Below are 27,492 nucleotides of genomic sequence, written 5' to 3' on the forward strand. Positions count from 1 at the left end.
GGAGCTCCCCGCGCCCCGGCCCCCAAGGGCCCCCCCCGGCCCCCCACCCTTCATAAAAAGGCACTTGAGTATAAACCAAGCAGGGCCGAGGAAATAAGGCGGTTTCTTTATTGCGGGTGCGTGAGGGAGGGGGAAGGGGCACACCGCGCGTTAGTATTTGCTGGGAAGGCCCGGGGGTCTGTAGCGGTTGGGGTCCCCGCCGTTTCGGCCCCACACGTTCGCCTCTTGGTCGGCACGGGTGTCTTCTGCGCCTCTGCCGCTCACGCCGCTTTGCCAGTTTTCCCGGGCATCACTAGTGGGAACAAAAGGAGCCCCGTGAACCAGCCAGCATGTAGCCCCCCACACAGGCATCGCTTCGCTTTCGTTTCCTCACTCGCCTAACACTAGCTTTTCCACAGGACTGCTCAGCGTCAGGTGCACGCACATGCTAAGTCCTTATCTGAGCACCGCGATGGAACCTGTAACTTATGTCAGGAAGTGAGCCAGCAAGGAAAAATAGTGCTTTTCCACCAAAAATGCAGAGACAATAAATCTGCCTGCTCGGGAAGAGAAGAAAGGCTCCCTGCAATGTGCAAAGGGAGGCACCTTTCCATGTGGAGACAGCTCACTCAGGCACAAACTGCTTCCCCTCCCCAGTCCTTCTGGGCCAAAAGCTGTGTGTGTCAAGAAGGACTTCACTCTGACTGGGATGCTCAGATCCCTAGGAACTCGCTGTTAACAACCAGAGAAGCTCCCTTACCTGATCACTCTGGCTGCCCAAGCACCACCAGGTCCTCTTCGGGCAGCATCGTAATTGCCACGAGCATGGAAATATTTGTCAGCACCAACATAGTTTGCCTCGCGCATGTCCCGGTATGCTCTGAGCATATCCCATGCTCCTGAAGAAAGCAGAGAGACAGAGGCGATAACTTTAAAATCTCATCCCTGCAACAGCCAAGTACCACTTCAGCCAGAAGCTCACAGGCTGCTGCTGGGCCAGAAAGCTCCATGTGTCCCCAAGGCTCCCTTGAGAAAACTCTTTTGCTAAGCTAGGGGAGGTTGGCAAAGCAGAAGAAAGGGGGCTCCTTGGGGAGACCCTCATGGAGCCATGGAAGTATTGCATGGCTCAGCTGGGACACTGCAGGGGCAGGTGAAGCTCTGTCTCACAGCAAGCAGGCAGTGGTCCTTCAGTTCCACGCTGTGCACCAGAGAAAGCACCGGCTGCGCTTTGGGGCTTTACCAGCAGAGGGTTTGCAAAAAGCTCTCCATGAGCAAGTGACTATTCCTGCAGTCCTTGTGCCTTGTTTGGTTGCAGAGGTGCGCCCAAGCCTGAGCTCTGGCCTGTCACATCGTTTGTGCTGTGCTTGGAAAGGCCCGAGTAAAAGAAATGCAGAGGTGCTCCTGCACATTGGCCTTTGCACGGGAGTTGCCAACAGAAAGTGCCTGCGGGGGCTGACCAGGGCCCTTTCCCAGCAGCAACCAGCAGGGGTCCTTAATCTGAGCTGCAGACCTCCCTGCTTGGAGGGCTGCACCCGCTGACTGCACATAACCCGTGCTCGGGGAGGGGTCCTGAGGGAAAGACCTGTGGCAGCAGAGCAGCTTACCTCCAGCTGCATCCAAGACAAATCTTCCGCCACGTGTGAATGGGTTGTCAGCACTTGCACACACAATAACGGAGAGCAACACGAAGCAGATACAGAGCCTCATGGTTCCCTGTCCAAGTGTGACACGGAGCTGTGAGAAAATTAGAGATTAGCAGTTCTAGAGCACCTTTTACAGAGATTTCTGACACAGCATTCATCGCACTCATAACCGTGCCCAGGCAGCTGCAGGAGCAGTTATGCAGCCACCCCAGTGCTAGCAGCCAACCCACGAGCCCTCTTCTTGCCCCACAAGGACTGATGCCTTCTGTGCTCAACACAGGACGCTTCAACAAAGACAGATGGACAGCAGACACTTGCATTTCAGCATTTCCTGCAGCTCCTTTCATGAGTACAGAGAAGTCCCACACATTAAGACATTAGTTCTTTTCCCAAATACCAGAAAAAAAACACATTGCATGCGTATTGTAAATTCAGAGTATCACTCACCACTCCAGAAAGGCAAAGCCAGGAGATGAAGCTTGTCTCCTGCGCTCTCAGAGAGGGTATTTATAAGCGGTTCAGGCCCTCAAAAGAGGAAATTGGGCAGAATACCCAGGGGAGGGAATTCCCCAGCACCACTCGTTTCAACACAGAATTTCAATAAGCCTGCCCTTGTCCTGACTAAAGTTCATGGACCCTGTTACACAACTTTTTAGAGTATACGGTGCTTCTTTGCTGTCCATGGAACTATTTGCTCCTCACACCAAGCAGATTGAGAAACTGCCTCAAAGACTGAAGTGTTCTGTGTGTTTGAAGTGTTATGGTTGACTTAACTGTCACGCTTTTTTTGGGACTTGTGCAGGACAGAGCTTGGAGGGGAAGCTGCCTGATCACCTGCATTTACCTTGGAGCACAAGATTGGGTCCTGTTCTGTGCACAAGTGTATTGGGCTTGTGTGGCAAGGATTTGGTAGCAGGGGGGCTGGGGGGTGGCCTCTGTGAGCAGAGCCCTGCAGCTGCCCCAGGTCAGACCAGAGCCAGCTCTAGTCAGCTCCAAAAGGGATCTGCCACTGGCCAGAGCTGAGCCAGTGAGCGACGCTGGTTGGGCCTCTGAGACAGCATTTAAGAAAGGGCGTGGAAACAAAACTGCTGCACAACAGCAGATGGGAGAGATGCGTGAGAAAACATAGAAACAGCCCTGCAGGCACCAAGGTCAGTGAAGAAGGACAGGAAAGTGCTTCAGGCACTGGAGCAGAAGTTCCCCTGCAGCCTGCAGAAAGACCCATGGTGGAACAGGTAGATGTGGCCTGGAGGAGAATGCGGCCCATGGAGAGTCCCCGCAGGAGCAGGCCCCGGGCCAGAGCTGCAGCCCATGGAGAGGAGCCCACGCAGGAGCAGGGGGTCTGGGAGGAGCTGCTGCCCGTGAGGGACCCGTGCTGGAGCAGTTTGCTCCTGGGGGATGGACCCCGTGGTACGGAGCCGTGTGGGAGCAGTTCTTGAAGAGCTGCTGTCTGTGGGCAGCCCTCGCAGGATCAGTGCAGGAAGGACGGCATCCTGTGGGAGGGACCCCACGTGGAGCAGGGGCAGAGAGTGACCATGAAGGAGCAGCAGAGAAAAAGCATTAGGGACTGATGGCAGCCCCCCTTCCCTGTTCCTCTGCACCACTCAAGGGGGAGGAGATAGGAGAGGGTGGATGAGGGGAAGGTGCTTTTAGTTTGCTTTTAAGTTCTCGCTGCTCTAGTCTGTTGTCAACAGGCAATAAGTTATATTAATCTCCCTTACACCGAGTCTGTTTTACCTATGACAGTAACTGGTGAGTGACCTCCCTATCCTTATCTCAGTCCATGAGCTGTTTTTCATATTTTCTTCCCCTGTCTTTTTAAGGACGGGGAGCAAGAGAGCAGCATGGAGGAGCTTAGCTAGCCAACAGTGTGGAACTACAAGGAATAGTCAGCTGCATTACCAGAACTGCTGCTGGAACTGCTAGGCTGACAAGATGGATCCCAGAGCTGATGGAAGTGTTGCTTCACAATGGAGTTAAGAGCAAACTGTGAATATGTACATCCTTGCTGGTAATGCTTTAAGATAGCACATACTCATGCCACCATGACGAAGGCCAAGATGGTTTGTCTTTCCGTTGCTTGCTCCCACAGATTCCTCTCAAGGGACTTTCAGCCATCCTGCTGCAACAACAGCTCAGTGGGGCTCAAGGAGGCTAAAGGAAGGAGATGTTTTAATGCAGTAGTAAATGTTCTGCCAAAGGGGAAGTTCAAATCCATACAGCCACATCTCTGCTAGATTTTTTAAGACTGCCATATCAACTGTCAAGCCCTATTGGCATGGTTCATAGTTTGTTTGCCCACAAACAAACTTGCTTAGGGAACAGCTCAAAAAGTGCTTGGTGCTTGCTTCCCTTTTAATAACAACTAACACATTTCTTCTGCAGAAGGCTCTGGAGTGAGCAAGCAAAACGTCTCCCATTGTGCGCTCTCATACACAATTTAACAAGTCTGAACCCCAGAGAGTTTCTTTAAATTCTCTGCAGAAGAGGTAGGTGTTGTTGCCCCATTCACAACTCTGTCACTTAATTAGCAGTTGCAGTTTAACAGCAGGGGCATGAGGTAAAAGACGTACAGTAACAAACTGGGTTAATAAAGTGCCAGCAGCTGTCTTCCTTGGTTTTCTTCCTCCAAAGAAAAACTTAGCTAATGAGAACAAGAGATTTTCTAAAGACAGACCTGGAGCAAAAGGACAGATATTTTCTTTTATGCCATATCTCTAAATTTAATTATTTGAGACAAAGAGAATCTATACCTTAACCCAACAGAAAGGGAAACCTTACAAAAAGCAGGGAGCCATAGTTTTGCCCTTGCCACCCATGAACCTCACGTCTACCAATTCAACACCTCAGTTACTGTAGGGACTGGAGTGCCAAGTTTTACCACAACTGTGTTCACATCCTACTGATGACTCATGCCCCTTCCAGTACAGGTCAGCTTGAGTTCTCTCTCTGCTGGCTGCAGAGCCCTGTCTGTCTCCTTTCTAGTTTTGATTTAAAGTAAAGTAAGTCATGACTGCAAAATGATTCCTATAAACTGAGATAGAGCTCACTCACTAGAACTCTCACATATGCCCCTGTGTCCAGGGACCTGTAACAGAACACTACCTTCAATACTGACCTAACCTAAGGACCTTTTCCGTACAAGAACTCAGACGTTTTTTGAGCACAAAAGGCTCTTCTGAGTTTTATGATTTGGTCTGATGTTTCACATTCTCACTAAACCAAGCTTTTCTGCAAATAGTGCAAACGTGAGAATAACTGCAAGAAGACAGGTGCTGGAGCATATCCTTAGATCATGGAGTGTATCCTCCTGACTCTGTTCCTGCAGGTTAACAGCCTGAACCCTGCTTTGCTGTCTCCTCTTGGCCTGCCTTCCCAGTCACAGCCCTTGGCCCACAGAAAAAAGTTGCAACCAACAACTGCTCCTTTTCACAGAGACATAGGCAAGCTGCCACTGAACAAGCACAAGTGTTTGAGCAAAATATTCCCTTCTGTTCTAGCACTGAAGCACAGGCTACGTGCGCACACCAGGTAAAGGTAGCATATGTAAGAGCCACTCTGAGACTGTCTTCTGACTTTATACACACTGATACAGTTAAAACAAAACACTATTCAGAAGTTCTATCCCTCAAACTGTCTTTTAATCTTAAGTATCTACAAATGCAGTCATTCTGCAATCTCGGTATTTTGCAATCTAAATCAATAAGCCTCTGACTGGGAAATGGTATGAGGTGAATTCCCCGCTCAGGAACAGTAATACATGCTATTTGTCCATATTCTGGGAAGATGGCCTTATCCTAGCTTACTCAAGCAAGAATTCACTTCAGGACTTCTGCCATGCTGGTCCATGCAATAATTACTAGCATTGACATCAGACTTATAGACCTAGTAACTGCAAACATGGCCCCTCTTCAAGAAACAGATGGTACATATAGATGTTTACCTTAAATAAAACACAGTTCCTGGTAGGTTTTGATAATTCTAATGGTGAAATAAGTGCTTTGAGCCAGGTAGAGGTTTTTTTTTTTTGAGGAGGAGAAAAAAGCTAGCTAGAGTTGCTCCAGGCAAAGCCTTCCTTTATTGATTTTTGCTTCTCAAGGGTCCCTGCCACCACCTGTCACCAAAACAACAGATGAGCCACAGCTCATCTGCTTCACTGCAGGCTGGCTTAATCGACCAGTGGTATATGCTTAACTGGCTGATGAAGAGCTGGTAGGGGGGATCCTTCAGGAAGCCTTAGGATGATAGCATTGCTCTGTGCAACTAAATTCTAAACATGAGACCATTTCATATCACACTTCCTTCACATTATCCATATATGATGAAAACATATGCATTAAGAATAGGAAGCAGCAATTTTTCCAACTCTTCTTCAAAAAGTAAACTTTTACTCTTTATTGACAACCAGGTTAACTGAAGTCATCAACACAAGCTCACTTTAGATACCAGATTTTAACAAATACTTCCTGTTACATTAGCTGCATGACTACTCAAACAAAAAATTTAAGAACAAGAAAAGCTTTGAGTGGAAAGTTATGATTTATTGCAAAAAAAACCACACCACTCAACAAAAGTTAATCGAGCATACAAAACATTCACAGAAGTGAAAAAGAATGCTATGTATACAATGTACATGGAACAAATAAAGTAGAACAGTTAAATCTAGAGATAAGTCAGCTAACTTCCCCTAAGAAAGGCAACACTAGTACTCAGCTAAAGCTTTGATGTACTGCATGAAACTGTTAGGCCTAACAGTCACTGAGGTAGCAGTGTGTTCATTTGGCAGATAAGCAGACACTGACATCATCTGACTTGTTTAACCTCACCACATACTGCAAGTGCCTGGGTCCTACTCCAACAGTCTTACTGTAATGTAACATAAGGGCACGGTGTGCTTCTGACAGAAGGATCTGTCCTGTCTCCATGTCAAAATATAAAACCTAAAATGTTTAAAGTTTTCTTTTTTAGAAGTACTTACTTATTGGCTTTTCCACAAGCAACAGTGTTAAGAGATGAAAGCCTGCTACTAATTCTCTATCTGTAGCTTCATTTCCTCTAGTGAAGTAACCAACTCTCCACAATAAAGTCTTTCCTGCAATTGAGATGAAAGAGTCAGACTGCACCCATCCAAGTCTGAAAGCTGTATTACTATAGTCCTATTTTGATGAAAATAAAAGCACTATTTGGGAACTGTATAAATCCTGCAAATCTACCTAAGATTCTTTTTAGATCTGTGTAAAGAAATGCTTTCAAGGCATTTATTGACCAAGTTACAGATTTTGAAGAGAATAAAATTTTGTTCTAATGCATGCGGTAGGTTTTTTTTGTTTAAATGACACTTAACAAAAATCAACTATTGATCAGACACCATGGCCTTCTGCTAAAATTGTGAGAATCTGACAGTGAAAAGGGTCAAAACTAGTAGCCTAGAAAGAAAACTGTTCAAACAGGCGTTAAGTGCAGAAACAGTACTCATACAAAACATAGTTCTGTAAACGAGAAATTAAATCCAAGTGATTTTATGAGTCTTCATATTCTAACAGATATTTAAAGATTTCTTGCTCAATGGCATTGATCTAAAATACTCTAAACATTCAGCTTTTAAGAAAATATTAGAATAAGATATGTAGTCCTCTTGCTTTCTAAAAGGTCAAAAATCACTGTGGAATATTGCTGTCCTGAGGTCTGTCGAAATATCACAGCCAAAATCTACTCATATTTCATAAGCAGATATAGGCAATTTAGAAATATCACTCTTATAGTTTAACAGTGAGTTTATTTAGTAAGTTCTTTTCATCAGGTTTCCATTAACCCACTCCTGAGAAATATTTTCTCTCTATTTTAAGACTTGTCACAAATAATTAATTGCAAATGGATAAGAACTGTGCATATAATTTAAGAGGAAAAAAATACATCACACCAAGTACTTCTACAGCTACTTGAAAAAGTAAGTATTATTTACAGGAAAACGAAAAATTACATGCTTAAATCTTTCCCAGAAATGGCTTCTCATGTTTTCAAACAATGAAAAAAAAATCTATACACCATGATTTGATCCTTAGTGGCTCATACCCTTAACGCTTAAGTCATGCAGACTCAGAAAATAAATTAAGGCATTTTCACCTTGGAAATCTGTGAGCTTAATTTTGAGATAAATACTGGATTCTTTTGATTGAAGTTCTGGAGTGTAAAACTCATCTCTAATGAATAAGAAAGAACTGTGAACAACTACCAGTCAAATACCTGTCAGATGGATGTTGACTCAATACAACTGAATTTTTAGGGAGAAGTTCATTTCTTTAAGAGCCTGAAAGTTTAAGAGGCACTTTAATATACACATTACAGATCCCAAAGTTTTCCCATTTTTTTTCTATGCTTGCTGAGACCACAAAAACCGGTCACACCTGTCCAACATGGACTGAATCAGGGCTCTGCAAGAAAAACAAAGGAAAAGGTTAAACAGTTTAAAAACAGTTTAAACAGTTAAAACAGTTAAACAGTTAAAAAAAACTAACAACAACGGTTTTGCTTTTTAAAGCAGTTTGTCAAATGTCAAAAACACGATTACGTGATATCATGACATCATCATGCATGCCTTCTCTGGAGGGGTCAGATCAGACTCTCTACACGGAACCTCCTTCACATATATCTAATGCACAGTTTTCCATTTCCTTTTTGTCTCCCCATTTTAAGGTACCTATATTGCATAATACATAGTTCTTAAATAAAAGAACATGTTTCAGTGAGTTTAAAATTCAAGGTAAAAGTGTGAAGTATTTTATCTTTTTGTTAACTGAAACTTTAAAGCACCAAGAAGATCTAAGATGAATGGTGTGCATATACAGAACTGCTGCTGCATCATCTTACCTTTGTCTTTTCTCAGCAATTCGCAGTATCTCACACACTCCAGTAAATCTGTCAGACAATTCTAGCATCACGCCACATTCTTGCAATAGAGGCAAGGCACGATTTGGGCCAATGGCCTTTGCTAATAGGAGAGCTATGTTTTCCACAGTGATGCAGTTTGGCCAGCTGGGGCTACCATTGCTGGCAGCATTCCCATTCTGTGGTCCATGGTGGTGGAAAACAGCGCTGTGATTTTGTGCAAGATGCAGAAGAAACTTCCATTCTTCTATGGTCTCTGGAATTGAACCTAGATGCAAAACCAAATTTGTTACGTTGTTTGTAAAACAAGATTTATTACAAGCCTACTGTTTTAAACAGATCCATACCTAAAAAGGAAGCTAGCTATTCTATTTTTCTCTTTAGAAATGCAAGAAAATCAAGTGTTATCAACAAGCAAATTGCATACAGAATTATATTGCCTTGACTGACTCAGTGTCAAGATTCAGTGCTGAACTATACACAAAGCTTCGCAATACTTCAGCATTTGAGGCTTTGTCAAGTCAAAAAACAAATAATTGTTTTGTTCATCTTAAGGCTACTGGGACAATACTTTGCTCATTGCAACTGTGTGTGTATAACCGTGTGTAGTGGGGGAAGTTCTGTGCCGCGTGGGGAGGCTAGCTATTCCTCCAAATCTAGCTTTTACTCCTGATAAACAACCCTACATTCCTGAGGTGTTAAATGTTTTCTAGAATTACTGATTTCATGAAACACCGTGTGAAGATGCAAGAGCATAACTCCCACTTAGGTTTTTCAAATATGCTGCTGTATACCCAGCAAGTGAAACTGCTACTAAAACACTTCAAAAATTAGAAAAAGAAAACAACCCACCACCACTAAAAACAGCTTAACTCTACTTTTGAGAAACCTAATCAGTAGAGACTAAGGGCAGTTCTGATGTTGCAGAAATGTATACACAGCTTAAGATTCACTAACCATCTTCTTCATTCAATAGGCTCAGATCATCCAAATGAGCAATATTAGTAAAGGCTTCTATTCTTCTGTCCAGCTCCAAACAGAGGAAAAGGTACCCAGGCCAAAACCTTAAATAACAGAGTAAAAATTTCCAGGAATCAAATATTCATCCTAAACTGAAATGAATAATAATTAAATATTCACTTAATGAAGACAGAAGCAACTGAATTTCTTGAATGCCAACAATCATACGGCTCATCACAGAGCGGGCTCACAAGGGGTATCAGATGCATTAAATTGGACTCTTAAAATTCATCCTCAAAACAGGAATTTTTTTTGAGTGAAACTTGTTCAAGCTAGGAGCAGATAAGTGTTTTTCATTTGTATCTTTTTGGGGTTAGAGTACCAGCTAAGCAAGTATAAAGAATTAGCAAGCTTTCGTCTTACCCATGTGATTTACAGATGTCTGCCATTTTCTCTTTTGTAACAAAATCAGCTGGGAGTTTAACCAAAAGCAGAATGAGCTGGCTGTAGCCCCATGTAAACAAATGCGATCGTGGCCTAGACAAAGAAAATTTTTGTTTTAAAACATTAATGGTTTTCTTCAAAAAAAAAAAAGTTCTCTCTACAAGAAATTCAGGTTTATCAAATAGAAGTAGGAACATTAACGAGACATGGCGTAGTCTCAGCAAGAACAGTCATTCAATAAGGTATTACAGGTAGTTATTTAATCCTTTGGTTGCTTCTGCTGAACTCTGCAATATGCAAAATGCTCCAAGGATTCACTGACATCCAAAGTGTCATATAAAACCTAAGCCTGCAGAACAGCTTTTTGCTGCACTCAGAACCTCGGGTGAACCTCGCTTTACCTGGGATTTCCTTCCACATCCACAGTATTTGCTCTTTGTGGTGCATCAAGAGAAACTGCCAAGCACAACCAATCCAGTCGTATTGATTCCGGCTGCAGAAGAGATCTAAGAAGAGATGACCTACAAAACAAAGCACATGGGGAAAAAATACTGATTTTAAATATACCAGATACATGGAGACATAAAAATTGCACACGAGAAAAAAAGTAAAACATGATTAAAATTAAGTATGGAAAAAAATAGAATCATTTATGTTCCTAGGCACTGAAGGGAGCCACAGAAAACCATTAAGTTGACAGAGGTTGGATTCCCCTTGCTTTTTTTTTTCCCTAAATACTGTCTAACCTGGGTATGCTGAACAGTAGGCACAAGAACAAAAGTATCAGGTTATTCTGAAAGTATGTTGCAGAAAAAAAATATTAGAACTAGCACCTAAGCTAATAAAATCCATACTGAGAAACCAGCTAAAACTGGCAGAATGATTTGGAAACTAATGATAAAGAGCACCAAGCACAGAAATATCAAAACAGTTAAACAAACAAACAAAAAAAAATCACATCCGCGTGATGAAGGCAGCACACAGGTGAAAGGCTCTCTATTCCCTTTACCTTTTATCCTCTGGCTGTGACTTCACCAGGCTATCTAAATATGCTAAAAAGTGAGCTGGATCATTCCTACAAAGCTGCTTGATATCAGAAGGCGAAATGGAGGGGTGGAACTTGATCAAGGGCCGAAGAGCTGTTTCCCCAAATTTTTCATAAAGCCTAAAGAGAGACAGAACAAAAACCATTTTCAGAAAGGTGATCTTCTGAAGAGATTCCTAGAAAGCTTCATAAGTGTGAAGCTCTCAAAACCAATTCCTGCTAGCAAGTTGACAACATGGAGAAGAGGAAAAAAAAAAACAACTTGGCTACCTTTGAGCATGTACCAGTAACAGAGGGCCATCATCCCAGGGCCCCAGGTCATGCAACAGTTTCAGTATTTTCAACATATCTTCATTTTCCATTGCCAAAGCAATCGAACTGTGACAAGTTAGTTCTGAAATAAATTAGTGCACATGTTACAAGATACAGACAGTGTTTTGCCTTAACACACACAGAGCTGTTGTTACATGTACAGATACAAGTTACCTTTTGTACTTCCTCAGAACAGTAGCAACAAGTGAACACTTGTTAATGAACAAGTCATGAAATGTCATGGAAGTCAACATCACTTGGAGGCAGTGCTTTCAAGTTTCAGTTATAAATGATACAATGAAGGCATGGAACAATATTCTTGATATATTTCTCCTTTCTGAAGTCTTTGGACTTCAGAGGACGCAGTTTTTCTCTTGTGAAAAAAAAAAACAAAAACACTGCAGGACATATGGCTTGCTAAATATAATGTAGGTCTGCAGTTTTCAGTATAGTATGTTTTGCTTCTATTAATAAATAAAAACTTTAGTTTGGTCACTGACTTCACAGAAAGCAGAATTCATCATAAACCAAGATCCTGATGAAATGTTGGTAACAGTCTACAAACACAAGTACAGTCCAGCTGAGAGCAAACTGGGAATGTATACGTTACTTTAAAGCTCTCATGAAGATAGAAATTATGAACAAATTCCCAGAAGCCCAACACCACATGCCAACCATCAAAGCAAGATTCTGTTCTTTGACTGATCTCCGTTAGTGCCAAATTAATGCTAAGCCTTTAAGTCACTCTTAAAAGAAAACACATAAAGCAGAAGCTGAATGCAGAGAACAGACGTGGTTCTGTTTTCCAGTATAATCAGGAAGCTTTACTTCAATAAGACTAAAGAGAAATCAAAAACGTCAAAAGGATTTCTGCAGAAAAAGGAAGTCTGAAGCGATCACAAGCCATTCACTCGCATAGGACCATTCAGCCTTGTTTCACACTAATGACAATGCTCTTTAAGTCAGGCCTTCCATTTCTAATGCAAATACTGAAGCCCCATCTCCTACCTTCTGCCTTATTTCTATAGATATTTGATTTTACACAAGATTTTTCTGCTCGTTGAAGGGCATATATTTGCTTTTACATAGATCTGGTCTGTAACTGCCACACCGTTCAACCAACAAGCTCCATATAAATTTAACAGCTTCAGAAGTAGCTTCTGTGGAATTGCAAAGTGAGGGGAATACCATTCTCTCCTAGAAGCCAGTAGTTTTTCCCTACATTAGCCTTCTGGGGAACACCAAGCAAACAACCCCAAAACAGAACAAAACCTTCTACCCACCAATCCCCTTCCCCCACTATATCCACAGAAGGAAAATTTGCAGGCATAAATGGGAATCTTCAAACTTTATTTTCTTTTTCTTCCCAAACAAAGTCTTTCTCTCAGTCTACTAGGAATAAAATTTTCATTAGTTACCTTTCAATCCTGCGATATATGTTTCCCATACATTAGGGCTGTTTGCATACGTGGTTATAATGCACTGCTTTAGTCTTTTCAAATCCAGAAGAAAGAAGTAGTTTTGTATAAACCTACAAGCCAAGGTCGACAAAGCTGCTAGTGGCAGACCTTGATCAAAGCTTTCCTCTGAATCACCATTTCCACAAGAAAATACACTCAGCTCAAAACACAGAGTTGTCAGCTCCACAAGATCTTTCTGAACATCTGGTTCTAGGTCACATGGAGGAGATATTTGAAAGCAGCCACCCAAAGGTCCCTTGAAATTAGTGCTATTTTCACATACATTTTGGCTTTCACAAGTTTCATCATTACTTTCAGTGTAGTCTTCCAAGATACTATTCGGTTCTTTTTCTGCTAGGTCTCCACCAGTCGGATTTACTTGCAGGTTTTCCTCCAGGACTTCCCTCTGTTCTTCAGCACATACAGTCTTGCTCTTCCTAACAGAGGAATCAAAATGCTCTCTGCTGCCAAATTTTTCTTCCAGATAGACAAGCCATTCCCGTAAAACCCTTCTCATGCACTGTGGTTCTAACAAAACCAGGGGATCCTGGAGTTTGGCTCTGTAGAAAAAAAGAAACTTGTTAAGTTGCTTCACAGCTGTAAGACATCACAAGTGAAACATTATGTATGTTTTGTGCAACTCAAAGTATACTCCTGAACTTAAATTACAGTTTGCTGCCGTTTTTGTGGTTTTGAATGCATCAAACAGAATTTAGGCTAGTTGTACCATCTGCATTTGCTGTTAGTACCTCCTGATTTCCCCAGGCTTTCTTTCAGAACTGATTTTTGTTAGGTGTGGGGTTTTTTTTGCGTGCATTGTGTTTGTGATTGATTTTCTTTTTTGCCATTGTTATATGGTTTTTTTGTTTGTTTGTTTGTTTTAAGCATGCTTGTAGTTAGGATATAATTCCTCAGTGTTACCCTTTTGTCCTAACCAAGCTTATAGTGGGTTTGCTTGGTTTTAAACAGGGGAAACAAATCATTAACCAAAGTGAGAGCTTTACAGGTAGCATTAATAGACACTTACAACATTACTTTTACATGTTTGTAGTGAAAAAAAAATCAGTCATTTTTCTACTAAAGCCCAACACATCTAGACACTAAAAATTGCCCAGCTTACACAGCTTCTGTTGTTGCAGCCTTGAGATCTCTTAGATGATCCTCCTCTGGAAGCTGGCAGCTCTGTGGCTCTGATCTAGAAAAACACATTCATTTCAACTTTCACTGAAGTATTGTATTTAATAATTTACATGAGGATTTTCCTCAGATTTGTCAGGAAACAACATTAATTCCATTATTAAAAAAATAAAGCTCCCATTTCTATAGAAGGAACAGCTCAGCAAAAGTTACAGATGAATTGGACATGAAGAACAACCATAATAATAATTCTGTGGCCTTTATTATGGCTTGCGCTCTAACTACAGCAGATTTCTGAAGACACTAAATAAAAAAATAGTATGACACCATAAGAAAGTTACCATACATTATAAAATTACTGGAATATGAAACAGTTTAGCTCTGTGTTAATTGGACAGCCATTATGTTTTATAGGTACCATAAAACACGGTTTGAGGGAGAAAAGTGTGTTGACTCCCCACTCTGTAAGTGCAGGACATAAACTGTTGGACTCATACCCCAAGCAGGCATCACAGGTATGCTACATAAGAGTTGCTGATTACGCTACGTTCTTACAATTCAGTAACTACAGCACTGCGGAGACTGCACGCTCCAACGTTCTGAACCAGTTTCTAGGTAAGAAGCCAGCAAGAACCAGCTAAACCCACCAGAGTAACAAACAGCAGCTGGAAAAACACAAACAAACAGAGCTCTCCGTTCTCCTTGAAACGGTACATTTTCTTTAGATTGCTAGCCTCAGAACACCCAGTAAATGCAATTGCTAAGACAACGTGATTTTGCACTCACGCTCTCTCTTCCTGGGGAGATGCTAGAAGACTGATAGCCACCTCCTGCTGCTGCTCGTCATCCTTTGCTTCTTGCCTCCCTCTAATATCAGGACTCACATGAAGTGTGCCAATCTTTTCGGTAGTTTTGCGTACAAAGCTGGAAACACTAGAAGTCAGAAGTTCGACCATGTCAAATTCAAAGTTCACAACTGAAACAATCAAGCACTTTCTTTCCATTCAAACCATCGTTTCAGATGTCTTTATAACCTGAAGAACTTCTGAGAACAGGATCTCACCAGTGATGGACAACGAGAACAAAACTCCCTAAGAAACTGCTCAGAATTCGTACTTGAGTCATGGTCTGTAATATCAGCACAAAGAATCAAAAATTGACGTACTTATGACTTGGGGTTTTTGCTGCTTGAAAAAACAGGCTCTCATACTAACATTAGTGCTTAGATTTTGATATATTTGTACACAAATAAATGCAGATTGGCTACATTTCATTTTAGGGCTAATAGAGCATCAGGAAAGCATTAGGAAATGATGGCCCTCTTAGTAGTAAGAAATGGTTTTACAGCACTCAAAGTTAATTCTTCAGATTATAAAGCTCACTAAAAACATCCTTCTCGTCATCGATTTTTTTTTCCTCCCAGGTATTTTATTCAAGAGAAATCCCAACGAGCACACAGAAACCCATTTCTACCATGAGGAGAACCATGTTATCAAGAGCTGAACAAAGAACTCAGCCTCTTGCTTTCTGACTAAGAACTCGTTTAGGAGCCTTAAAAAAAACAAAAAACACCACACCTTTTTTTAGAATTATAGGGAAACTTTAAAAAAGTAACTGTAAAATATGATTTTACTTTATTTAATCATAAATAGAACATAGAGGGTACTTAAAACTAAGTTCTATTTACTATTACTGTTTACAGTCAAACTCCTAAAAGTTGCTTATGATTTAGAAAGAACTCATAACAATGCATGTATGTCTGAAAGCTATTCTGAGATACTCACACTACTGATATCAACTATGTTTTTTTTGTTGCAGAATATATTTGACATACCTAAGTGATTAAAGAAGAAGTAATGATTCAAACCATCATTATGGAGCAGTAACTTTTTGATTAAGAAACACACCAGCTTCACAAGAATTATTTAAGTCATGTATTTAACACCATTTGCTTTATATGTTGAAGTGAGTTTTTAAAAGGCAATTTGATTTCTGCACAAAATGGACGCTACCATATTTACTTGCACCTGGCATAAGCTACCGTTATTCCATGAACATTTGAGAAATTCATTAGATTTACTGAAAGGTGCCGCATGAGGGGAGAAAGATGGCAAGCTAGACAGTACACTTCACAAGTGTGTTTTGGCAATATCTAGCACCATTCAAATATTTTAGTTTTTGCCTACAAGCCCTTATCATTCAGAAATCCAAGTAGCACAAAAGCTAAAATCTAAAACAATATGTTTAGTAAGTTTCTTTCTGAGTACAAACCACTGCCACAGTTTACACGGTTATGTTAAATATTCTTAGCAGACATTCAGAAAACTAAGGCTGAAACCTTGGCTGCACTGAAGCTTACAGCAGCTCTTCGTATCTTCATTAGAGTCAAGATGAAAGCTTTAAATAGCCTAGCAAGCATGACTGCATCTCCAGTGTTTCATTTCAGGTGTTACATTTTTGCAGAGCAGAGTATGAACTAAATCAGACAATGCTACAAATTCACAGGACATAAAACGGAATGATGTAATGGATGAATGAACCTCCTGCAACTTTTACCTTTCTTTCACAGCTTGGAGAGAGACGAGAGGAGATGGGGAACGAAATGACAAAGGAATACTGAATGGGAGGAATGTCTCACTCCGGTCAGCCTCAACCGCCACAGATGCATGAGATACGCTGTCTACCAAATGGAATTGAAATAAAGAGTCATGAAACAATGGCCTGGCAAAAATGAAACAGTGAAACAAAGCACAGGTCACTAATTCACTCCTAGATAATCTGTGTGGAATAATCATATTTTTCAGTATTTCATGTTGAAGATTGTGGGGAGACAGAAAAGCATTACCTAGTCTCAAGGACCATTTTATTACCGACTTCAAACCTTTATGCTCTATAACAAGACAAATGACAATCAGCAACAACTGTCTGAAAACTTACCATTTATACATAACCTTACAGTTCATTTCAAAGACAAAAAAAATTGATTTAATCCACTGTCAGTTATTTAAGCAGATAGGAAAATTGAACGTTGTAGTATGCATCAATTCACACAGCCCTATTTCCTAAAAGGGAAACTATATCTGAACATACAGAAACACAAATCATGGTTAAGGTGTAAATCACTCCTATTTGAAGGGACTTCAAAACACAATTAAACCCATAACTCTCTGGCTTTTGACAAGAATCACAGGAAATACAGAGCCCCTGACTAGTTCCTCTTCACTCTTACATACCTACCTGTATCTACAGGGTGTTTTGATTAGTCATTTCCTTGTACAAGCACACTGTATCTTTAAGGGGTGTGATGAAGAAAAAAAGGATACTTTTGAGTAAGAATGACACTGTTTTGCAACAGTCAGACCTATCTGCACTGCTGAGAAGAAAAGATGCTGTGCTATTACAGAAATTCTAACAGAATCCACTCTCCCTCAATAGGGCCTAAAGGTCACAACTGACTGGGACCAAAAGGGTGCTTTTGTTCATTATACAAACTAGCAACCTAAAAACTTGTGACATCTTACGTAAATATGATCAGGGAAACCAGCTGCAGCACAGCAAAAACATGAAGTCATTCATTAAGTCCATTGCTCTTAAATACCAAATGAAGTACATGTGCTTCAAGAATCATCTAGAACCTCTCTATCTTGGAACAATCAGCAAATCTGCTATCACTTAATGAACAGATAGAAAAGTTTTAACTTACAATGTTCAAGAACTACGACCCTTCATTTTAGAGTTTTAATGTTAGAAATTATATCCTTCCTGCACATTTTCTCACTTGTCATTTTTTTGGTGAACGAAGGTAAAGAGACAAATGTAAGCATAAGGGCTACAAACATCATGTACCTTAGTCAACAGGACACACTACTGACAGAGAAGCAAAAATTCTCCCACCCTACTGTGGTTTTCCTCCTACAAAGCATCCAAATTGTCTTTCTCCTCAAACATCTCTGCAACAGCTAAGAGCAGCCTTTTTAACGGAAAGCCTCTCTACCGCACCCTGAACTAAACAAGCTCCTTATCATCCCAGGTTTCTTCCTCTTCAGAGCAGAGAACAAGACACATTGTTTCACTATGTTTCATCTAGCAACAGGTATTTGTTAAGAAATAAACTCCCTGAGTAGTTAAAATGTTAGGTATTAACAATTATATCATTCCCATGCTAATGTATAAATGTGTAAGAGGTGATCCCCTTTACAGATGAAATCCTGCAAGAAAGCTAAGCCTACTCTCCCTAAGCCTACTTGTTTTCCCTGAAGAAATAATGCCAGAGACAAGACTAATAAATTCTTTCCTGTAGCCAAAAAGACTGGAAGGATAGGGACATCAAACGAATCTCATTTGAAGCTCAATTAACACTGCCATAGTCAGCCAAGACAGTCTCAGTATTAATGCTGAATTGCACACAGAGGGGGAAGAAAATTCGAGTGAAACTCCAGCTTGGGAAAAGCCCTCTGGACCTTTTGTATTCTTTCTCACTTTTGTTTATGTGTTCATTTCTGTGGAGCCAGTATTTCACCCCAACGTTTCAAGAAAGTTTGACTGGAGGGTGGGGTGACTGTGTTTCCATTGAACAAATTAGAAAATTTAATTATAGATAACTTGATAGTGGAAAATAAGAGCACAGAGCAAATCAATTCTTGTAAAATAAATAAATACTGCACCTGAAGAACGTATTTTCATTAAGAAACATTACCAAGTTCCACCTGTTCATCTTCCTGGTGTGCAGGAAATTCTTTAAGTCTCTCATCTTCTGAGAATGTTTGACTGTGGAGAGAACATGAGTCTTCATCGGACTGACTGCCTCTTCGACTAATAACACGATATATACCAGAGTCCAAGACACTGAAGCTTTCCTGTCAGACAAGGGAGAAGGGCCAGATGTTTTTTGAGTTGCACTTCCTTGTTCAACTTCCTGCAATGAATTGAAACAACCATCCCAACAGAAATAACCTCACAGTACTTCATAATTCACCATCTGAGAAAACCCTATGGAAGATCAGATTACTGACAGATCCAGAACAGCAAAGGACACCCGTGCTGTTAAATGCATAGTCCAGTGACATTATAAAGATGCACACACTGCAATTGCTTTTAGGAAAGCAGCCTGTGGAACAACTGGCATACTCAGTACAAGACCACGAGACAAAAATATCTTGGCTTTAGTCCCGTATGTGAACCAGCCACTTCACCCCATGTGACTGCATCCAGACGACTCCATGTTCTTTCTACCAGTAAACCATACCTAGCTAGCACAACTATGGATCCTCTAATACTGTCTGCTTCTAGACACATGTACAACCTTTGGCTCATGGTCAGTCCACATAGTTTACGTTCCCATTTGGGAATGGAAAAAAAACTCGTTTACCATGTCAAGATGGAATTTATGTTACTGGTTTTTAAGCTTCACTTTTTAAAATACTTAGATTGAAAGCAACTCATGTTGTATTAACTACGGAATGTTTCCCCTTTCTTGAAATACTGCTGGGAAGTCAACGCCAAGCAGCTCTATGTATAAAAGAGTATTACAAATATGCTTAATTTTTTCCTTAGAGCTTTCTGTTTGAGCTGCAGAGTGAGACCATTTTTAAAACAGGGCTAGGACAGCTCTGAACATTCAGAAATTCAGTATTCACCAGATAAGACCACAGTTATAATCAAGATGACCTTTACTGAAGCACGGCAAAGTACAAAACTCAGCTGTGGAGAAAGCCTTCTTTGTATCTATCTTTGTCCGTACCTCAACCATTAGCCATAAAATAACACAAAGACAGGGGTGTAAGAGCCTAAAGAATGCAAGTAGTAGTATTTCATACCTCCCTACCCCAAGTAACTTTAAAAACCAGTATTATCGCCTATAGTAGACATAGTATAATCAAAAGCCTTATCTACAAAGAGAGCAACAAGATGGTTGTAAGACGCAAAGATAAGACTTCTAGCTAACATTTTTGGCATTACTAATACACTTACATGAGATGAAATGCTACTTCTCCTACTGCTGCACGCAGAATCTAGAGGTTCCACCTTCAAGATCAGTTCCTCCAGACGTGAAATGAGATCCTGTTGAGTTGAGGCATCCAGCTGAGACTTCAAATGCTCCAGCTTGTCTAGTGGCAAATTTTTTCTTGCCTAAAAATACACAGGTAAACAGAAGCATTATTATTTCTAATGCATGCATGAAAAAATTAATAAGGTACTACATATGCAGGCTAATTTTCATACTAAAAGTATAAGGTCTAGCAGACTTCTTAAAATCTCTGAAAATACAAACCTTAGAAACCCATGGAACTTATTGTAAGAGAACAAGGAACAAAATGGAGTTACATGGAACATTTACAAAAAGGTATTTACTTACTCTGCAAGAAATTATTGAATTTTGGAAGAGACAAGAGACCCTGGCAGCAAGAGTCCAGAACCCTCTTCTTATCAGACGATCTACGCAGCGGTCTACTAGCAGAAGGGAAAGGTGTACAACTTTTCCGTTTGCATGAAGACAGAACAGTTCACTTTTGTAAACTGCAATATCCTGAATATCTGCAAAACCAGATGCACAGAAGCATGTTAAGGACTGAAATTGTTCGTCAGGATTCCTTTTTGTTCCTGAAGGAAGGTGAAAACCTATTTCCCTGAGCGCAAGCACGTGCAACAGTCTAATACATGTAGCACAAGTGCTATGGCGAACAAACACTAAAGAGCACTAAGCAAGCATCTAACAACTATAAAGCACAATTCAAGTATCAAAACTTTCCAGAGTTGCATTTCTAGACAGCATCCAAAAGTACGTTTAAGCTAAAGTTCCCTTTTCCTTTGAAGGATGAAAAACAAAACTAAGACTGATAAATATGAGAGAGGCGCACCATTATTAGCTTTGAAAAAGAACAAAAAGATTTGGTAGCAGAAAACCTCTTTGACCTTTCAACAGTTTCCAAAGGAAATAGTTACACTATGTGCAAACACTCAAAGACAAAGGCATTGGAAACTTAACACCAAAAGGTGGGAGAGAGGCAGAAGGAAGAAGTCAAGTGACAACAACCAACAGTTGTAGGACTGTGCCTATAACCATACACATATAACTATTTATGAGGTGTCACTCGTGTGACAAATACATTCACTGGTTAGACAGATGTTAGAAAAATGTTTTTTCAGCTTTCAGCAGTTCACCCTTCACGGGATACCTGGGAATAAACAGCAATGGGGAAAGAGTACTGTGGGTTTAGTTACTACCTCACAGTATTTTGTTACTGTATTTTAAGATTCACTTTATGCCAGGTTTTTTTCTCAGAAATATGGAGGGAGGAGTTGGTTGGAAGGGGTGGAGAGAAGGTTACTAGTCAAGGGTATGTCTGACAGATGACAACAAAAATGATTTCTCTGATAAATGTTCTGCAATCCAGCTGTAGAAATGGAGCCTGAAAGACTCTGTGTTAGGCAAGGACTTCAGATATGACAAACGTAACAAACCACATTACAAACTAAGATTCTTAAAGTTTACCTTTTACTTCACTCCAGAGTAAGACTTGAACACTTTGGGGAACAAAGATATAAATGCCTCTTTCCGTCCAGGTCACGACATAGTGCTCACTGCAAGCAAAGCAGATGTCAACCAGGCAAAAGTTAATCGCAGTAGTCACCGTAAGCCAATGTCATCCTTATATATGTAAAGTACAGCAAATGAGACAGTTGTTTAACATGATATTTGGAAAATTCTTATGCAAAAACATTAAGTTGATAATACAAATTAAGAGTATACACAACTTATTAAAGGATTTTTAAATCTACTTTATCAACAGGAAACCAACACTCACGTCAAATACAGTAGCTTGGGGAAAGATAAAGATTGTGGAGAGCAGCTGGAAGTCGTGCAGTGAGGATCCATCCTGTAAAGAAAAATGATCTATTACAAGATATAACTATAATAGTATCACATTCTTAATCCTTTAAATCTAAACCTGGCTTAAATGTACGTAGTCTTATGACAGCAAAATTCACTGCTATAGTCACAGAGACACCTACAGAACCAAGGCTTTGGCATTTTTAATTAAGTAATTAACTACTGGTTTTCATTATTAGATGGAAACACATTAAGATGACAGCTAGGATTAAATTTTGACTGCACTGGGAGTTTATTTCATCTTCTCAGCTAGTCTCGAAGTCCCTAGCTTGTTTATCACCGGTAAGGCTCATGCGTTACCTGAGAGTAACAACAGGGAGAGGCGGTGATGAGAGCAGCTGCTTGAACTGATGCGTGCTTTGCACTTCCCCATCAAAGTTCACTTCCCACATCCTTGAGCCAGGCCGCGCACAATATATGAGTGGCTGCTGATTCCCGTTGTTTTTTCCAACAGGGAAGAAACATGCTCCGAATTCTCCATCTCTCTCTTTGTTACCTATTTTCCAAAACTTCTCTCTAGTGAAGAAAATGCATTTGTTAAGGCAGCATTAACAAAGGCTCTAATTAATTTTATGTTGTTCTTGAAGAATAAAAATACTAAATCCTAACTGCTGAACTGATCGTTTGTTTTCTTCATTGCAGAATTTAAATTCTGAAGCCTGCATAAAGTTTATAACATACGGGGTGCAGCGATATTTATTAGTTTAAGTAAAACCTCAGATCATGAGCTTTTTTTCCTCTTTCAGCAATTGCTGAAAAAAGCCTTCTGCAGTCAACCCACCTGGCTGCGGAGCAGCCTTGCAAGTCCATTATCTTACAAGAAAAACATAACTTGCCTCTCTGTATCACACAAATAAGTACGTGTAAGTGAAGATATGAGCAGTCTTCCATCCAAATAATCGAGCTGAACAACACGGGAATCTACAGTGGTTATAATCTGAACGGGAAACATCACAAAAGTGGCAGCAGCCTACAGTTTAAAGAAAAAAGACAAAAAACGCATACTGGGCCTCAGTTCAGCATAAAGATTATTTCATTAAGTTAAAACCGCAAAATTCAGAAAAGGCTCACATACACTTGAATATACAGCCTAAGACAAAGCAAGGCAATGCAGTTCCTCTCCTCTCTCCCCCATGAAACAAGGTTCTAATGCTTAGAGATAGAGGAATCTAAAATCATCCTCTTCCCAAAAACATTACTGAAGTTTTCCATTACCAAAGTTTTAAGAAAAGAAATCTTATCCTACAGCACACAGACTTTTTTTTTTTTATTTTTTAAGAGTGTTTTTGTAACTTCACGAGGGTCTCTTTTGTAAGCTTTGTTCACTTGCCAATTCTCTCAATTCTCCCAACATGTACTTTCAGCCAAGTCTTATAGAGACAGATCTGAGGGATTACTAAATACAAAAAAAAATCCATCAGATTTAGGTGGTTTATATACACTCACAAACTTTTTCTATTACCCAGCAGTGAATTACCCAAATGCTCTTAATTACTCAAGTCTCTCAGCTTGCATGGGTGCCAGAACAGAGTCCTAGACAGACTTCTTATGAATAAGAAACTACTGCAAAGTGTGCTCCCATTTTCTAGTGGACATGTTTGACAGTTTAAAGCTGTCTTGTTTGTTATGAAGGTGTCAATTGCTTATTTTGAACAAACCACATGGCATTTGAGATCCAACAGTCTTAACATGCCCAAGCAGGCACATATTTCATGGGTCTTGCCCTTCTCCCCTATCCTTCCACAGCTGATTTTCTTGCTCTTTAAATGCAATGTTCTTGCTACTTTTAAGACAATTTTCCTTCTGAAGTCTCTCATGAGGGATGGAAACAACCTGAAGGAACATGCCTACTTCCAGGTTGTGCTGCATCTTACCAACTAAAAGGAGAAGGAAATGACCTAGTCATGATAAAACTTGAAACACTGAAAGACTAGAAATCAGGCTGCTATTCATTAACATGCGTGCCTTTTGCACGAAGTGTAATTGGTTTAAACTTTGTGTCCACCCACCATTTGTTTTAACTACTCCGCATCTTCAGGAATGAGAGTATCCAGACAGATCCCAAGAAATACACATTTAAGAAGAAGGATAAACATGCACAGCTTTCACACTGATCCAGGAAGCCCAGAAAAAATCAGAGTCTGTGACTGTCCTTTCTCAGACTGACAGATGAGCTGAGGACCAAAACATGTGGCTGACACTGCACCCGGAGTCTAAGGGGTCCAAGGAGTTCATCAGGCTCAGAAATGCCAAAACTGAATACTTGGGTACTTGTCAACTCCAAGAGGAAGAAGCTCAGCCAGTACAAACACACTATTTTAATACTGCTCTGTCCTGTACTGAAGGGAATTCTACGAGACCATGCTTGATCTTGATCATAGCAAACAAATTTAAGATGAACTGTGGATTTGCTCTGATCTCTGAAGTCTGGACAAATTTCTGTCAGAACCTACCCGCACAAGGTCAGTCTGAATCCAGCATCTCTGTGTTGCTAAATCACACAAAATTTTTAGTTCTATAGATTTGAAAACAATTTTACACTGAGTTAGTAAATTAGCTAAAAAAGGTTTGGGTATGGAATTGCAAGGATTTCTACTGTTATCTCAGTAGACTGTTTCTCTTGCAGTCAAAGCTACCCAGAAAGTTTGCTTTCCCAACAGCCAAAGGAAATTTTCCTCTGTTCTACATCTCTTAAAAAAAAATATATAATCCATACAGCACCCCCTGGGAACCTCTTTATCCCGAAGTATGCGACGTTTTACCTTTCCTTGTTTTGATGTGTTAATCTTGATGGCTGATACTTTTCCCACATGATCTCCTACAAAAACACGGAGGGCTGCTGTATCCCAACATAGAGCTGTGACTTTTCTGCCCTTATGCTCAGAGGAAACATAAATCCGTTCTGGTTTCCCACGACGTTCCTGATTCAGCTCCCAGACTACTACGAGACCTTGGCTGCAACATTTAAAAGAAAACACAGCTTGAGCATAAGTGTTCTAAAGGCATTCAGCTTTTTATCAGTGACAAAAATGCATTATCCCAAAGAAATAGAAAACCTAAGCAAGAAGTCCACCTCAGAGCTGGCATTGCCAGCAAGGATGCTAAGCATAAGCAAAAATATGCATTTAAATTTTAAACAACGTGATATCAACTACAAATTTCACTCTGCCGTATCACTGAAAACATTTCTTCTGATGCTGAAGGGTCTCAAGGGTACATTTATCATAACTTTGCATGCTTAGCTCTCTCATGGATGTTCTGTTACAGGAATACAGCTTCTTCCTAGAATAATTATGTCCGAAAAAAAGAATAAGCAAACTACGCAGAGAATTATTCTGTTGAAGCCTCTACCAGTTAATTCCCTGCCTCCCTCCAAGTTCTCAGCAGATGCCAGTCTGAAACTTAGAAGTTACTTCAAAATATTTATCCGCCATTCAGGTTTCCAAGTACATCACTCACCTGGTGGCAACAGCAACGTAGTCTTCATCATGCAAACAGCAGGCAACTCGGGAAATGGCACCTTCCTGAAAGCAAGTATGGCAGTAAGCATGGGTAATAAACGTTCTTGTACTACCTTTGCCAGAACACAACTTTTATCTCTATGAAATAAAACAGATTAATGTCAACAGCTGTCACCAGTTTGTGGTGATACGGGTGCTTTTGTTTGTTTGGGTTCTGTTTGCAAACACTGAGCTTACTCTAAGAAGCAGCAGCCAACAACACGACTGGATCAAGAGAATCAACAGCTCATCCTCTAGCCTGGGAACACAGAAATCAGTCACCTGTCCTTGTACCTATGGAAGTTGTTTTGCCAGAACTGAGCAAGACGTTTGCAACCTCCAAAGATGATTGCATTCATTTTATAGTGGAAGCAACAATGGCTCCCAGGAAACACTACTGGGCGGTAGGAACAGCAATCCCTATTCCTTGACCTCCTTCAGAAAAAACAAGCAAGCCTATATTTTCTTTGCCTATTCAGGTAGTTCATAGTTTGGATACCCAAACATTAGTAGTTATCCACGTTAGGCGCTCTGGTTACACGTTCGAGGGTTTTCTTTTGACTCATACATTCAGGGTGTAACTTTGCTGCTGTTGTTAAAAGTAAGAATTGGATAAGCAGAGTTCTGGCCCTCTCAAGCCGTTTCTTTCACACCTCATGAAACACATTACACCACACACTCTGGGGACACAGACCAGTACCACAACGCTTTTTAACACATAGCAGTCTGAAATGTTACCTTATCTGGACAATTTAAACAAGCTGAAAATACCCATTGACTCCTTTAATAAAAATTAACATGAAAACACCTCTTTCCCAGTCCCAATTCCCCTGGATATTTTTGTCCAGAATATTTTACCCTTACCTTATGAGTAAGAAAGAGCCTTTGCTTCCAACCATCTCTCTGTATAAGATTCAGTCCTCCTCCTGAGCTGCCTAGAGCTATCCATCTCCTCGACACAGCTATACACGTGCACTGAAGGCATAAAAATCATAATGCAGAACATAGACACTAGTAAGTACAATATCTTTTCTTTACGTTATTATTTTGCTTTTTAAAGAGTTCACTGCTTGCCAACTTTGTGTGCCACTCCTCAAACACTAGCAGCAGAGCCATCACTAAAGAAATTAAAATTGCTTCTTCTGAGATCCAAACAAGCTGTAGAAGATAGCAACCATCTACGATTGTATTTTTTACCCTGCAGTTGCATTAAGAAAACACTGTAGCAGGATTCTGTCTTCACTTCTTCTTTCTCCATAGCACACCACCCATAAGCTAGCATGCACAAACCCCCAAAGAACATGATAAAGCTTGTGGGCTAATTAGAATAACAAACTGATTAGGGTAACTTTTTTAATTGAATAACAAAAATGAACATCACAAACTCACCTTCAGACGACTAGAATCCAGCCTGAGCGCAGAAAGCAACGGATCCAAACATTCAAACTCTGCCAGGACATGGTTGTAAGAGTCTGGAATGACTGGCGCAGAGGCCATAGATGCATAAGGCTGGCAGTACTCACTCATGGGTACAGCTTCAGCATTTGGCAGCACCTGCCAAAAAGAAGGTAGGTTCTCAATTAGTCCACTTTTTAGTATTACAACAGATTTTTTGCGTTTAAAGAGACTGTTACAAGAAGAGGAAAATGCTCAGGGAGCAATAGACTTAAGCATACCAACAACATAGGTGCACCCGGTTTTAAACGCCTTTGCCCAAGTTGTGCAGGTAGACACTTATCACTGATATTTAGTACCTACGCCAACACCCAGAAGCCTACCTTTGGGGAGCGTTAGGGAGCCAGAAGCACTTTTGCTGCAGAATTTGACAGGTTCCGATGGGTACGCTGCCCAAAAACCCAGAGGCAGGGCAGCTGGGGGAGGGAGGACGCAGGAAGTCCCGTACAGAGACCGCAGCAGCCCCGAGCCCCCGTCAGCAGGAGCAGGGGAGGCTCCCGGCCGCCCCCCTCAGCGGCCGCCCCCCTCAGCCACCGCCTCGCGCTGCCTCACGCCAGCGGCCGCCCCCCGCGGCACGTGACCCCTGGCGGGGGGCGGGGCGAGCGGGCCGCCGGCCGCGCGAGGGCGGGCAGGCGCGTGACGCGCGGCCCCGGGCACGTGACGCTGACGCGGCGCCCCCCCTCCCCCCGCGGCGGGCCGTTGCCGAGGGGAGGCCCCTCCCCCGCAGCGCCGCGCCGGGCGGCGCCGAGCTGGGAGCGGAGCGGCCGGGGCCTGCCGGGCC

General features: G+C 41.2%; 3 protein-coding genes across 4 annotated transcripts in view; 1 reads left to right on the forward strand and 2 right to left on the reverse strand.

The window, feature by feature from the left end:
- LOC308196333 (L-lactate dehydrogenase A chain) overlaps positions 1-27,492 on the forward strand; it is a 93,184-nt gene that overhangs the window by 13,985 nt on the left and 51,707 nt on the right. The window lies entirely within an intron of this gene.
- LOC308196337 (serum amyloid A protein) lies at positions 87-2,219 on the reverse strand. The gene is made up of 4 exons (XM_080595222.1): positions 2,070-2,219; positions 1,584-1,713; positions 740-878; positions 87-292 (listed from the first exon to the last, which is right to left on the reverse strand). Exons 2-4 carry the CDS (start codon positions 1,684-1,686, stop codon positions 151-153), a joined length of 384 nt encoding a protein of 127 aa, XP_080451348.1. The 5' UTR covers positions 1,687-1,713; positions 2,070-2,219; the 3' UTR covers positions 87-150.
- HPS5 (HPS5 biogenesis of lysosomal organelles complex 2 subunit 2) lies at positions 6,143-27,347 on the reverse strand. 2 transcript variants are annotated; one of them, XR_013952138.1, is made up of 24 exons: positions 27,035-27,347; positions 26,646-26,810; positions 26,121-26,231; positions 25,216-25,280; positions 24,519-24,711; positions 22,593-22,726; positions 22,057-22,272; positions 21,671-21,742; positions 21,358-21,446; positions 20,221-20,399; positions 19,836-19,994; positions 18,562-18,721; positions 16,422-16,545; positions 14,652-14,798; positions 13,849-13,923; positions 12,687-13,288; positions 11,227-11,350; positions 10,921-11,076; positions 10,313-10,432; positions 9,891-10,004; positions 9,465-9,571; positions 8,490-8,775; positions 7,866-8,053; positions 6,143-6,714 (listed from the first exon to the last, which is right to left on the reverse strand). XR_013952138.1 is itself a non-coding variant. In XM_080595133.1 (23 exons), exons 2-23 carry the CDS (start codon positions 26,781-26,783, stop codon positions 7,993-7,995), a joined length of 3,432 nt encoding a protein of 1,143 aa, XP_080451259.1. In that variant the 5' UTR covers positions 26,784-26,810; positions 27,035-27,347; the 3' UTR covers positions 6,143-7,992. The 2 variants fall into 2 exon arrangements, 1 of the variants encoding a protein (XP_080451259.1); XM_080595133.1 differs by having other exon boundaries at positions 6,143-8,053.

The sequence above is a fragment of the Anser brachyrhynchus genome (genome assembly GCF_964034855.1).
Source record: "Anser brachyrhynchus genome assembly, chromosome: 5".
Classification (NCBI taxonomy): domain Eukaryota; kingdom Metazoa; phylum Chordata; class Aves; order Anseriformes; family Anatidae; genus Anser; species Anser brachyrhynchus.